The sequence below is a fragment of the Lepidochelys kempii genome, chromosome 13, assembly GCF_965140265.1.
Source record: "Lepidochelys kempii isolate rLepKem1 chromosome 13, rLepKem1.hap2, whole genome shotgun sequence".
NCBI classification, from domain to species: Eukaryota; Metazoa; Chordata; order Testudines; family Cheloniidae; genus Lepidochelys; species Lepidochelys kempii.
The window spans coordinates 24,768,706-24,782,230 of NC_133268.1; the positions used below are offsets into that span (position 1 = coordinate 24,768,706).

Here is a 13,525-nt window from a genome sequence, read left to right on the forward strand (position 1 = left end):
CCCTCTGGCTCTGCTGCTGAGGAGACAGAGCCCTGAGCTACCAGCCCCTCTGGCTGTGCTACTGGAGGGGCAGGGGGATGGGGTCAGATGGGGAACTTCATTCCTCTCTGCTGCCTTTGTGGCCTGCTCCCTTTCTTGTCCTTGCACCATCTCATGGGCTCCCCTAGGCTTGGAGCACCCTTTCTCTCCTCGGGCATGGATCAGCCACCCCTCCTGTAGTCAAGCCTCCCCTTACCCTACAGGACTTCTGCACAGCCTTCCAGTGGGCATCTGCCCCAGCCAGAAATGGTGAAGAGAGACTCTGCCCCCCGTGGAGACCAATTCTGCTGTATTCCAATGGTGCAAATCCAGAGCGACTCCATGTCATTCAGTGCTATAACCGAGATCAGCCTCTGGCCCTGGACTTCATCTACCATTGTCCTTCATGTGGTATGTGCCTGGTCTTTGCACTCCTGGCCAAATTTTAATTGATGGCTGGAGCTGTGCATTAGTCTGTCTTAATCAGCACCTTGTGCAGTAAGAGGCAGCGTGGGCCAATAGACAGCATACTATGCTGAGAGTCAGGAGACCTGGCTTCTGTTCCTAGCTCTGTTATATGACCTTGGGCAAATCACTTTTCCTCTTTAGCCTTGGTTTCCCTTTCTGCAAAATGGGGATAAAGACACTTACCTTCTTTTGTAGAGCACTTGGAGAGGTCTGACTGAAAAGGGCCAAACGTGGGCTAAGAATTAATAACCAGGCACCAGCTTTGTATAATTCCATCGCTCACATTGATTTATTGTATTTTAAAACACTGACAAAAACACATCACATCTTGATTTGTTTGTTTGTTAATCCTCTGTATACTCAGGACACAAAGTTCCAGAATAGCTGCACCAGCGACGACGAGAGTATTTCGTCATGAAAACACACACACACAAAGGTGCCAATCCCCCAAAAACAAAACCAGAAATTAAATGAGTGCAAAATGAATGAAAGTGCAAAAAAGCTTTGTTGTCATTCACACACCCCTTCCAAAACACAAGCCCCTTTCCCCCCAACCAAATAACAGCAAACCCCACTCCCCAAAATAAAGGGGGGGGCTGGGTAGAACCAGGCTGCAGCCTTCTACTAGTACCCTTTCCTTGGCACTGCGGGATAAACCGTCAGCCCAAGAAATTATGACAACAGGAAGAAGAAAAGCCAGCCAAGTAATGGCTTCCAAAGGCTCTCTCCTCCTCTTTTTGATTTCCGCCATTGCACTCAAGTCCAAAGGTTCTCCTTGAGTTCTCCTAGCTACCTAACCTCCTGGACAATTTGGATTTATTTTCTTTTTAAAAAGTGCTTGAAGTTGGTGCAGAAATAGCTTGGCTCTCATAGTTCTGGAAAGAAACAAAAGATGGGACACCCCATTTCCCCCCCCCGAGTTCTAAGCTAGTCTGTTCCCCCACCCCCAAAGTTTCTGACTTTAGCAAGATGCTGCCCCATTACCTGTGTGTGACTGGGAAGGAATAAATCCCAGCCTGACAGCTGACAGCTGCTCCTCCCAACCTCCTGATCTGCAGAACCACCACCCAACCCACCATCAAGAGACACCGCCACTCTTGGGAACAGACCTGAATTGGACATGGGACCGTGTTGCCTTACAGGGGCCTGATCCAAACCCCACTGAGGTCCATGGTCCCGTTTGCTCCAACCGGCCCTGCCTCAGGCTGTCCATGTGGTGATAGGCCCTCTGCTATCTCCAGGCTAGCCAAGGGAAGAGCGATGGGCTGTCTAGCTGACAGGCTGTCATTAAAGAACCGGGCATCAGACTTTCTGTCTGCCATGGGAATCCGGAAAAGGGGTCTGCTGCTCCCTTCTCCATCCCCTCACATGGAGGCAGGGGGGAGGGGGCGAGAATAAAGGAGGAAAAGGGATGGGAAGGAAATGGGGGAAAGAGACTGAGTGTCCCCAAAATCCTATAGTCAGCCCTGCTGACTTGGAGAGTTCCTCAGGACACTGGGCAGACACTTTCTGGACAGGACCAGAACAGCCCCCCCCTTCCCGGCCCATGTTCTACCAGGCTGCTCCAGAAGCGAGAGTTGCTCCCAGCGACACTTTGTATCTAGTAAAAGTCGTACAAATCCTAGAAGCGTGCGGACTGTGCTCTTCTCCTGTCCCACGGGCCTGGCTGCTGGGCTGGCATGGGGATTATGGGAATGAGAACCAGGGCAGGGGCCAACCCCACCGCCTGGCTGAGCTCACACATAATGCTGGCAGCCTTCCCAGGGCAGCAGAGTGTCACAATCACAGTCAACGTAGCTGTTGTCAGCACCAGACGACAACGGTCACTGGGGGCTATAACGTGAGAGGGGAATTTGCTGCCGTCACAGGGGTGAAGGACTGGCTGATTGTCCTACCTGGCCCCAGCAGATAATTCTGTGCCACCTCTGCCACACCAGGTCCCAGGCCCACCAACTTCCCTCTGCTTCCCTCAGGATGGGCAGGCATAGCCAGAGACTGCAACTCAGAAGTCCATTTGAGACATTTTTAGCTGCTCTAGCCTCCCACAAAAGGAGTGCTGAGAACACTCCTGGGCCAAGCTCATCCCTAGTGAAACTCTACTGATTCAGAGAGTGCCACCCGTGAGAAATTTGGTCTGTTGGGAGGTTAAGGACTGAGACCCTCAGCGGGGGCTTTAGCTTTTCCTATGCATGGGCCTCAAGGCTCCCGCAGCTGGTGAAGCTTCTAACAAGTTTAAAACAGGGAGGAGATCTTGGCACGAACGCGCCGCAGAGGCCGACAGTGATTTTTAGGAGGCGTTCAAAACAGAGGATAAAGCTCCTCCTTCTCAGCCCTCCCATCGGGGTCAGGGAGAAAGCTGGGCAGGGAATGTTTTGCCCATCCAGTTTTTAAGATTTAAAAAAAAAAAAAAATTCCATTCTGCACTGGGACAAAACTGAGAGCTTTCAGAGCTTCTCAAAAAAGAGAGAGAGCCCCCGCCTCCAGAATAGGCCGTAGCCCCATAGCAAGGGCACTGAGCTGGGCTATCGGAGATCCAGGGTCAAGTCCATGTGTATCCTAGCAATGGAGGTTATAAGGAATTCTGGGGTCTCTCTCTGGTTTTGACCAGAAATTCCATCCTGGACCTCCGGAACCTTCCCGCCAAAAGTTTAATCAGACCTGGTATGTTCCCGCCAAAAGTTTCAATTTTGTTGAGTCAACGTTTTCTGACAAAAAAACATCTAGACGATAATTCCCAACCAGTTCCAATCAGGGAAGGGCTGTCCTTCTGCCCCCACATCCAGCTGCTGCCACATGGCCAGCTGTTCACATCTCAAGAACCACATCCCTCCAGTGAAAAGAGCGTGCCACAAAAAACAGAGTTGGACAAACAGTAGAGGAAATAGCATCAATAGATTTTTCTCGCTCTCTCTCACATACACACACTGCTTTGGGTTTTTGTCTTTTTAAGAAAAAACGTTACAAGCTTTAACAGTACATAGCCCTTGGCCGTCTACAAAATCTGTATTTCTCTCACCCAGACCAATTCAGAAGCTTCATACCTCAAAGGTCAGGAAATAGTCAACCCAAGAGGGGAATGGACTCATGGCTGAGGCAGCAGCTAAGCGAGCGTGACATAAGAACGCTGTCATTAACACAGACACACACACACAGACACACACTCTATCTCACTTCACATTTCCAGTGAGGATCATCTTCTTGGAGAGCTCTGACCCGAGAAAATCCCCCCTGAGAGACCATTCCTACAGGTGGGCATACCAGTCCAGTCCGGTCTGTGTCCCAGGTTACACTGCAAGGATGTAAAAAAGCAGTTCAGGTAAATCTCCTAGAAGCTGTATGAAAGGGTTGGATGGACACAGTTTGGCCGTGGAGCTCTCAGGTGGCTACAGCCTACAGTCTCAGCAGGAATCAGGAAGTTAGTTTCACAGGAGCCCAGAAATCCAGCTGAAAGTCTGTAAGGTGTCAGGTAGCCAGAGAACAGATCACCCAGTGTCTCAGTAATAGAACAGATCACCCAGTGTCTCAGTAATAGAACAGGAGATTTAATCTCATTGGCCATTGAGATTCTAGGGAGACAATCCTGGGTGGACATTTACAGCTCCTGTTCCCTTCAAAATGGGCCCACTTACTGGAACAGCTTCCACAGGAACCAATCACTCGATCTTTTGTTGTAGCTTCAAATGCAGAGCACAACTCAGGCATCTGACACTCCGTTCGAGTGCCAAACCCAGAGTGCCCCTCTGGCATTCAGCCAGCACAATGACTGTTTAGCTCACCTTTAGCTAAAAGACAAATGTAGTCACTTAGCAGGTTGAGATGGAGGTGATGAGAACAGGAGACTTCTTCCTTTCTTTCTCTGCAGTAGATGCTTCCTATAAAGACACTGACTGAGCCTTGTACGGGGATATAACGAGCTAATCAGGATACTTGCTTGAGTTCAGGATGAAGTTTGGAAATATGTCAGGGGAGGTTGATATGGAGAGTCCCAAAGCTGAAGCCATGTTTGTATCCCAAGGTCGCTCCTCATCTTCCTCTCCTCCCAACCAACAACAGCCCAGGAGAAGAGGTCCTCTTTGGATGTGGAGGCCGGTTTGGCACCATTTGCTGAGGATCAGGCTGCATCTATGGAAGAATTGGGTCCAGAGCCCACAACTCCTCTCCTCCCATTTCGCTTCTCCCCGCAGATGAACATATGGCAGCATTTGAACAGATGGAAGAAAATGAAAGGGAAGGAAAGAGAACTTGCGAAACATACCCAAACGCTTACAAAAAAACCCCATAAATTGTGTAAAAATCTCTCATGAATAGCAAGCAGCAAACATTGGAATGGCAGGTCAAATGTGACCCCAAAGAGTCAATAATAAAAAGAGTCAAAATGCTGCATTTCCATGGGAAGCCTAGCATGAATTTGACCCATATGTACATGAAAGTGGACTTCATATGCCATGTTGCTATGAGACATGTTGCTGGTGCATATGGTAGGAGCTCTCATCCCTGTCTTCAATGACTGGGGAGAGGGGAGGGAAGCAAAGGAAAAGGTCGATTCCTTTAAGGAATTGCGGATCTTGGGAATGCAAATGTTTCTAACCTGACAGAGCGTGGTTTGGGGACTGTGGTCCCCCTGTCCAGCCTACACCTCTTCTGATTGGTCCTTCAGGAAGTTTTTACGTGGCTGGAGTAAAGGCAATTGGTCGCACGCCATCACACACCCTGCACTGACCTTTTCTTAGCCAATCCCAAGAGACTGTCTCGTTAATAACCAGCAGGTGATTGTCTTTTGAAAAAGCAGTTCGCAAGTCTTATCCTAGGGAGATGTGTGTCAAGTAGCTAAGGACAAAAATTTGGCCCACCTTGAATTTCTTACAGTTCGATGGCGAAGGGCTGCTAAGATCTGAAAATAAAAACCCCACCATTGAGACAGAAAGGAAAAGGCCATTCTACCTCTGCAGAGGATGTCTGTGCTGCAGAGCAGCCACCTATCCAGCAGAGTGGGTACAACTTAACTGACTAGCCTTATTCCCAGAGCTGTGCTGACGTGGCTGGTATATTTATACTTAGGCTGTAAGCTCTTTGGGGCAGGGACCATTGTTGCGTTCTGTGTTTGTACAGCCCCCTAGCGCAGTGGGGTCCTGGTCCATGACTTGGGCTCCTAGCTGCTACTGCAACACAAATAATAAATAGTAATAAAACACTGACTCCCCCAGCAGCAAAGAGATCTGCAGCATAAATAGCACTATGGACTCGTTCCCCATGAGAAACAGAAGGAAATGGAAGAAAATTCAAGTTGGCCTCATGGCAAAGGTGAACCAGGGCAGGGGCAAAGCAAAGTTACTGCCCAGCTTCAAAGGGAGAGTCACAAAAACTGGAGAGAAAACAAATGGAATGTTATCAAAAGCTACTTGAGAATGTCCCGTTGAAAGAGCATTAAATACCCACCCCCAACGCAGTGAAATATGCTGGGAAAATTCTCTTCAATTGCTAAGAAAAGGGAAAATGAGTCATTCCTCTAAAACGAGCATGTGTGTGCTCACGTATGTGAGAGAAGGGGTGTGTGCAGGCAGCTTATTTCTTATGAGATCACCAAAATTTCTGATCTTGGTTTCTTGAGCAGCACCACCATCCCTCAGCCCCCACACCTTCTCTCCGGTACCTCATCGGTCCTGAAACACACACACACATCATCCTATGGAACAGGGTCAGTCAGAAGCACTTGAAGGGCAGGGGGGTCATCCCATCTCAAATCCGCATTCTGTCCTTTTAAAAGCATCAGTGGGAGAGAGCACTGGTCAGCAGTACCCCGACTGGAGCTCCCCCGCCAGGCCGGAGGAGAAGTGTAACAGGGCAGGGGAAGAGAAAGACAGAAAGAGATGGGTTTGGTGCAAGGACAGAGAAGGTGACTCAGAGAGAGAAGGAGCGTGCAGGATTTTACAACTGCTGCAGTGGGGAAGGTCTCTGCTCCAGTGAGCCAGACAGACAACTTGGCAGCTGCAGTGCTGAGGGCAGTCCCAGGCTGTGGGGCATGGTCACTTTAAGGTGTCGTCGGCATTTTTGAACATGAGGATGGCGTTGTAGATCTTGAGTGCTGGGCCCAGTTTGACGCTCATAATCTTGACGATGTCGGCCTGTGTCAGCAGAAGGAACGCCTCCCCGTCAATCATCTGCAGGAGAGATGTGGGTGGGTCCAGCATGTACACCATGCTCACGGGAAATCTGGATTCCAGAGCTGCCCATCCCCACTCCCACCCCTCAGGGCTGTGTGCTCAAACAAGAAGCATGCCCTTCAAAGCCCTTCATGCCCTTCAAAGGTGGCTCTTGGGATGGACTAGCTAGGGATGTTACAAGCACGGGACATATGATCCTGCCTCTTCTCAGTGAAAAGCCCAGCCTCCTCCCCAGCCACATCACACTAGGAGGCTGGTAAGTGGCAATGGAAAATGGTGCCACAGAAGGTAAAAATGCAGCTATCTACTAGACAGGGTGGGGTGCTTCTAGCAACTGAAGCATCCAGAGTCAACCGGCCCCAGCAGCTCTGCACAAGTGTCTGAGTAATTCTCTCTGCCAATGAGTCTGGGTCAGACGTGCTCCGTGTGTGGGTCAAAATCTTTGCAACCACTGGAGCTGCAAACACAGCCTGGGATGTGGGACTCCAGCTGGGCACGTAATCCCCAGTAACAGAGATCCAGCAACAGGAACTGAGGGAGGGGGTGGTGGACCTGGGACTAAGCAGACCCATCGGCCTTTTGGGAGAAGGCTGCAGCACTGCCTACAGAGCAGCTCTGCTTCTGCTCCCCCACAGACCCCTTGGAGCTCTCCTACCCCAAGACCCCATTCACAGGGGACTAGACTTGCCCCATACGTGGAGTGTCACCAGATCTATCTATTGACTATATCTGAATAGATCCATGAGGTGCCTTATGTGCACGATAGTCAGACAGACGTCTGAGGTCACTATCAGTGGGTTCTGCTGTAATCGGCCGCTGGTGCTATCCCAAACAAATGCTCTCAAGGACTGTTGCTTTAACAGCAACAGGGCAGAGTCCCAAAGGCTGGTGGCAGGAAACCATGTAGGCAGCCTGTTCTCCCACCCCCCTCCAACTGCAAATGGGCTTCCTTTGTTCCCCTCACCGACGCACTGAGCCCCATTCCCCTTACCTCATCTTTGAAGAGTTTGGCTTGGTCCTCGCAACCTGTTAGCGTCTGAACAAAGCTAAAGACCTTCGGAAGAGACAAGGAGGGAAACACAGAACCAGGGAATTAGCCTGCCTGAAATTCCACCAGCAGAGCTCCCTTTTCAGGGTCTAAGAGGACATGCCACAGAGCTAGGAGTCTCCAGAATTCTGCATGCCCTGCTCCAGCCAAGATCTGCTGCTTTCTGTATAACCCATGGGTCGAACGGGATGCAAAGAACCTTTTATTCTAGCATACTTGAGTGGAGATGCCTGCTGTCCACAGAAAGGCAACACATGACAGCAGGTACCTCACAAATACACTCACGAAACAATGAGCCCTGGAGCATTTGGGGCCAAGGCCTTAGATCTCTTAGAGGCCTTAGAAACATATTTACCATAATCTAATTTACTTCTCTGTCACAATAAAATGATCAACTTGATAAAGTAAGTGGGACATTTATCTTGTTTCCTTACAAGCGGACATGTGAACTTTTCTGTCCTGCCAATTTGTACTGATCCTCATAGATTCATAGATATTTAGGTCAGAAGGGACCATTATGATCATCTAGTCTGACCTCCTGCACAATGCAGGCCACAGAATTTCACCCACCACTCCTAAAAAAGACCTCACACCTATCTGTGCTATTGAAGTCCTCAAATTGTAGTTTGAAGACCTCAAGGAGCAGAGAATCCTCCAGCAAGTGACCCGTGCCCCATGCTACAGAGGAAGGCGAAAAACCTCCAGGGCCTTCCAATCTGCCCTGGAGGAAAATTCCTTCCCGACCCCAAATATGGCGATCAGCTAAACCCTGAGCATATGGGCAAGATTCATCAGCCAGATACTACAGAAAATTCTTTCCCGGGTAACTTGGATCTTACCCCATCTAAAAACCCATCACAGGCCATTGGGCCTATTTACCATGAATATTTAATTACCAAAACCATGTTATCCCATCATACCATCTCCTCCATAAACTTATCGAGTTTAATCTTAAAGCAAGATAGATCTTTTGCCCCCACTACTTCCCTCGGAAGGCTATTCCAAAACTTCACTCCTCTGATGGTTAGAAACCTTCGTCTAATTTCTAATCTAAATTTCCTAGTGGCCAGTTTATATCCATTTGTTCTTGTGTCCACATTGGTATTGAGTTTAAATAATTCCTCTCCCTCTCTGGTATTTATCCCTCTGATATATTTATAGAGAGCAATCATATCTCCCCTCAACCTTCTTTTAGTTAGGCTAAACAAGCCAAGCTCCCTGAGTCTCCTTTCATAAGACAAGTTTTCCATTCCTCGGATCATCCTAGTAGCCCTTCTCTGTACCTGTTCCAGTTTGAATTCATCCTTCTTAAACATGGGAGACCAGAACTGCACACAGTATTCCAGGTGAGGTCTCACCAGTGCCTTATATAACGGTACTAAAACCTCCTTATCCCTACTGGAAATACCTCTCCTGATGCATCCCAAGACGACATTAGCTTTTTTCACAGCCATATCACATTGGCAGCTCATAGTCAACCTATGATCAACCAATACTCCAAGGTCCTTTTCCTCCTCCGTTACTTCTAGTTGATGCGTCCCTAGCTTATAACTAAAATTCTTGTTATTAATCCCTAAATGCATGACCTTACACTTCTCACTATTAAATTTCATCCTATTCCTATTACTCCAGTTTACAAGGTCATCCAGATCCTCCTGTAGGGTATCCCTGTCCTTCTCTAAATTAGCAATACCTCCCAGCTTTGTATCATCTGCAAACTTTATTAGCACACTCCCACTTTTTGTGCCCAGGTCAGTAATAAAAAGATTAAATAAGATTGGTCCCAAAACTGATCCTTGAGGAACTCCACTGGTAACCTCCCTCCAACTTGACAGTTCACCTTTCAGTAGGACCCGTTGTAGTCTCCCCTTTAACCAATTCCCTATCCACCTTTCAATTTTCCTATTGATGCCCATCTTATCCAATTTAACTAATAATTCCCCATGTGGCACAGTATCAAACGCCTTACTAAAATCTAAATAAATTAGATCCACTGCGTTTCCTTTATCTAAAAAATCTGTTACTCTCTCAAAGAAGGAAATCAGGTTGGTTTGGCACGATCTACCTTTTGTAAAACCATGTTGTATTTTGTCCCATTTACCATTGACTTCAATGTCCTTAACTACCTTCTCCTTCAAAATTTTTTCCAAGACCTTGCATACTACAGATGTCAAACTAACAGGCCTATAATTACTTGGATCACTTTTTTTCCCTTTCTTAAAAATAGGAACTATGTTAGCAATTCTCCAATCATATGGTACAACCCCTGAATTTACAGATTCATTAAAAATTCTTGCTAATGGGCTTGCAATTTCTTGTGCCAATTCTTTTAATATTCTTGGATGAAGATTATCTGGGCCCCCCGATTTAGCCCCATTAAGCTGTTTGAGTTTCGCTTCTACCTCAGATATGGTGATGTCTACCTCCATATCCTCATTCCCATTTATCATGCTACCATTATCCCTAAGATCCTCTTTAGTCTTATTAAAGACTGAGGCAAAGTATTTGTTTAGATATTGGGCCATGCCTAGATTATCCTTGACCTCCACTCCATCCTCAGTTTTTAGCGGTCCCACTTCTTCTTTCTTTGTTTTTTTCCTATTTATATGACTATAGAACCTTTTACTATTGGTTTTAATTCCCTTTGCAAGGTCCAACTCTACTTGACTTTTAGCCTGTCTCACTTTATCCCTACATATTCTGACCTCAATAAGGTAGCTTTCCTTACTGATCCCTCCCTTCTTCCACTCCCTATATGCTTTCTGCTTTTTCTTAATTACCTCTCTAAGATGCTTGCTCATCCAGCTTGGTCTACAACTCCTGCCTATGAATTTTTTCCCCTTTCTTGGGATGCAGGCTTCCGATAGCTTCTGCAGCTTTAATTTAAAATAATCCCAGGCCTCCTCTACCTTTAAACCCATAATATTATAGGTATAACAGAGACCTGGTGGAATAGTCGTCATGACTGGGCTACAGGTATTGAAGGGTATGTGCTGTTTAGGAAAGACCGAAATAAAGGTAAAGGTGGTGGAGTAGCACTGTATATCAATGATGAGATAGAATGTAAAGAAATAAGAAGCGATGAAATGGATATGACTGAGTCTGTCTGGGCAATAATTAATTTGGGGAAGAAAACTATTAGAGCCTCCCCTGGGATAGTGCTTGGGGTGTGCTATAGACCGCCGGGATCTAATTTGGATATGGATAGAGCCCTTTTTAATGTTTTTAATAAAGTAAATACTAATGGAAACTGTGTGATCATGGGAGACTTTAACTTCCCAGATATAGACTGGAGGACAAGTGCTAGTAATAATAATAGGGCTCAGATGTTCCTAGATGCGATAGCTGATGGATTCCTTCAACAAGTAGTTGCTGAACCGACTAGAGGGGATGCCATTTTAGATCTGGTCTTGGCGAGTAATGAGGATCTCATAGAGGAAATGGTTGTAGGGGATAATCTTGGCTCAAGTGATCATGAGCTAATTCAGTTCAAACTGAATGGAAGGATTAACAAAAATAAATCTGCAACTAGGGTTTTTGATTTCAATAGGGCTGACTTTCAAAAATTAAGGAAATTAGTTAGGGAAGTGGATTGGACTGAAGAATTTATGGGTTTAAAGGTAGAGGAGGCCTGGGATTATTTTAAATTAAAGCTGCAGAAGCTATCGGAAGCCTGCATCCCAAGAAAGGGGAAAAAATTCATAGGCAGGAGTTGTAGACCAAGCTGGATGAGCAAGCATCTTAGAGAGGTAATTAAGAAAAAGCAGAAAGCATATAGGGAGTGGAAGAAGGGAGGGATCAGTAAGGAAAGCTACCTTATTGAGGTCAGAATATGTAGGGATAAAGTGAGACAGGCTAAAAGTCAAGTAGAGTTGGACCTTGCAAAGGGAATTAAAACCAATAGTAAAAGGTTCTATAGTCATATAAATAGGAAAAAAACAAAGAAAGAAGAAGTGGGACCGCTAAAAACTGAGGATGGAGTGGAGGTCAAGGATAATCTAGGCATGGCCCAATATCTAAACAAATACTTTGCCTCAGTCTTTAATAAGACTAAAGAGGATCTTAGGGATAATGGTAGCATGATAAATGGGAATGAGGATATGGAGGTAGACATCACCATATCTGAGGTAGAAGCGAAACTCAAACAGCTTAATGGGGCTAAATCGGGGGGCCCAGATAATCTTCATCCAAGAATATTAAAAGAATTGGCACAAGAAATTGCAAGCCCATTAGCAAGAATTTTTAATGAATCTGTAAATTCAGGGGTTGTACCATATGATTGGAGAATTGCTAACATAGTTCCTATTTTTAAGAAAGGGAAAAAAAGTGATCCAAGTAATTATAGGCCTGTTAGTTTGACATCTGTAGTATGCAAGGTCTTGGAAAAAATTTTGAAGGAGAAGGTAGTTAAGGACATTGAAGTCAATGGTAAATGGGACAAAATACAACATGGTTTTACAAAAGGTAGATCGTGCCAAACCAACCTGATTTCCTTCTTTGAGAGAGTAACAGATTTTTTAGATAAAGGAAACGCAGTGGATCTAATTTATTTAGATTTTAGTAAGGCGTTTGATACTGTGCCACATGGGGAATTATTAGTTAAATTGGATAAGATGGGCATCAATAGGAAAATTGAAAGGTGGATAGGGAATTGGTTAAAGGGGAGACTACAACGGGTCCTACTGAAAGGTGAACTGTCAAGTTGGAGGGAGGTTACCAGTGGAGTTCCTCAAGGATCAGTTTTGGGACCAATCTTATTTAATCTTTTTATTACTGACCTGGGCACAAAAAGTGGGAGTGTGCTAATAAAGTTTGCAGATGATACAAAGCTGGGAGGTATTGCTAATTTAGAGAAGGATAGGGATACCCTACAGGAGGATCTGGATGACCTTGTAAACTGGAGTAATAGGAATAGGATGAAATTTAATAGTGAGAAGTGTAAGGTCATGCATTTAGGGATTAATAACAAGAATTTTAGTTATAAGCTAGGGACGCATCAACTAGAAGTAACGGAGGAGGAAAAGGACCTTGGAGTATTGGTTGATCATAGGTTGACTATGAGCTGCCAATGTGATATGGCTGTGAAAAAAGCTAATGTCGTCTTGGGATGCATCAGGAGAGGTATTTCCAGTAGGGATAAGGAGGTTTTAGTACCGTTATATAAGGCACTGGTGAGACCTCACCTGGAATACTGTGTGCAGTTCTGGTCTCCCATGTTTAAGAAGGATGAATTCAAACTGGAACAGGTACAGAGAAGGGCTACTAGGATGATCCGAGGAATGGAAAACTTGTCTTATGAAAGGAGACTCAGGGAGCTTGGCTTGTTTAGCCTAACTAAAAGAAGGTTGAGGGGAGATATGATTGCTCTCTATAAATATATCAGAGGGATAAATACCAGAGAGGGAGAGGAATTATTTAAACTCAATACCAATGTGGACACAAGAACAAATGGATATAAACTGGCCACTAGGAAATTTAGATTAGAAATTAGACGAAGGTTTCTAACCATCAGAGGAGTGAAGTTTTGGAATAGCCTTCCGAGGGAAGTAGTGGGGGCAAAAGATCTATCTTGCTTTAAGATTAAACTCGATAAGTTTATGGAGGAGATGGTATGATGGGATAACATGGTTTTGGTAATTAAATATTCATGGTAAATAGGCCCAATGGCCTGTGATGGGTTTTTAGATGGGGTAAGATCCAAGTTACCCGGGAAAGAATTTTCTGTAGTATCTGGCTGATGAATCTTGCCCATATGCTCAGGGTTTAGCTGATCGCCATATTTGGGGTCGGGAAGGAATTTTCCTCCAGGGCAGATTGGAAGGCCCTGGAG

General features: G+C 45.8%; 1 protein-coding gene across 3 annotated transcripts in view; it reads right to left on the reverse strand.

The window, feature by feature from the left end:
• Positions 1 to 764: 764 nt before the first annotated feature.
• Positions 765 to 13,525, reverse strand: part of L3MBTL1 (L3MBTL histone methyl-lysine binding protein 1) — a 67,852-nt gene continuing 55,091 nt past the window's right edge. For all 3 annotated transcript variants that reach the window (XM_073309817.1, XM_073309815.1, XM_073309816.1), the window contains exons 21-22: positions 7,639 to 7,701; positions 765 to 6,644 (exon numbers count right to left, since the gene is read on the reverse strand). In XM_073309817.1, coding sequence (XP_073165918.1) covers positions 6,510 to 6,644; positions 7,639 to 7,701 — 198 coding nt within the window. In that variant the 3' untranslated portion in view covers positions 765 to 6,509. The remainder of the gene's footprint in view (positions 6,645 to 7,638; positions 7,702 to 13,525) is intronic.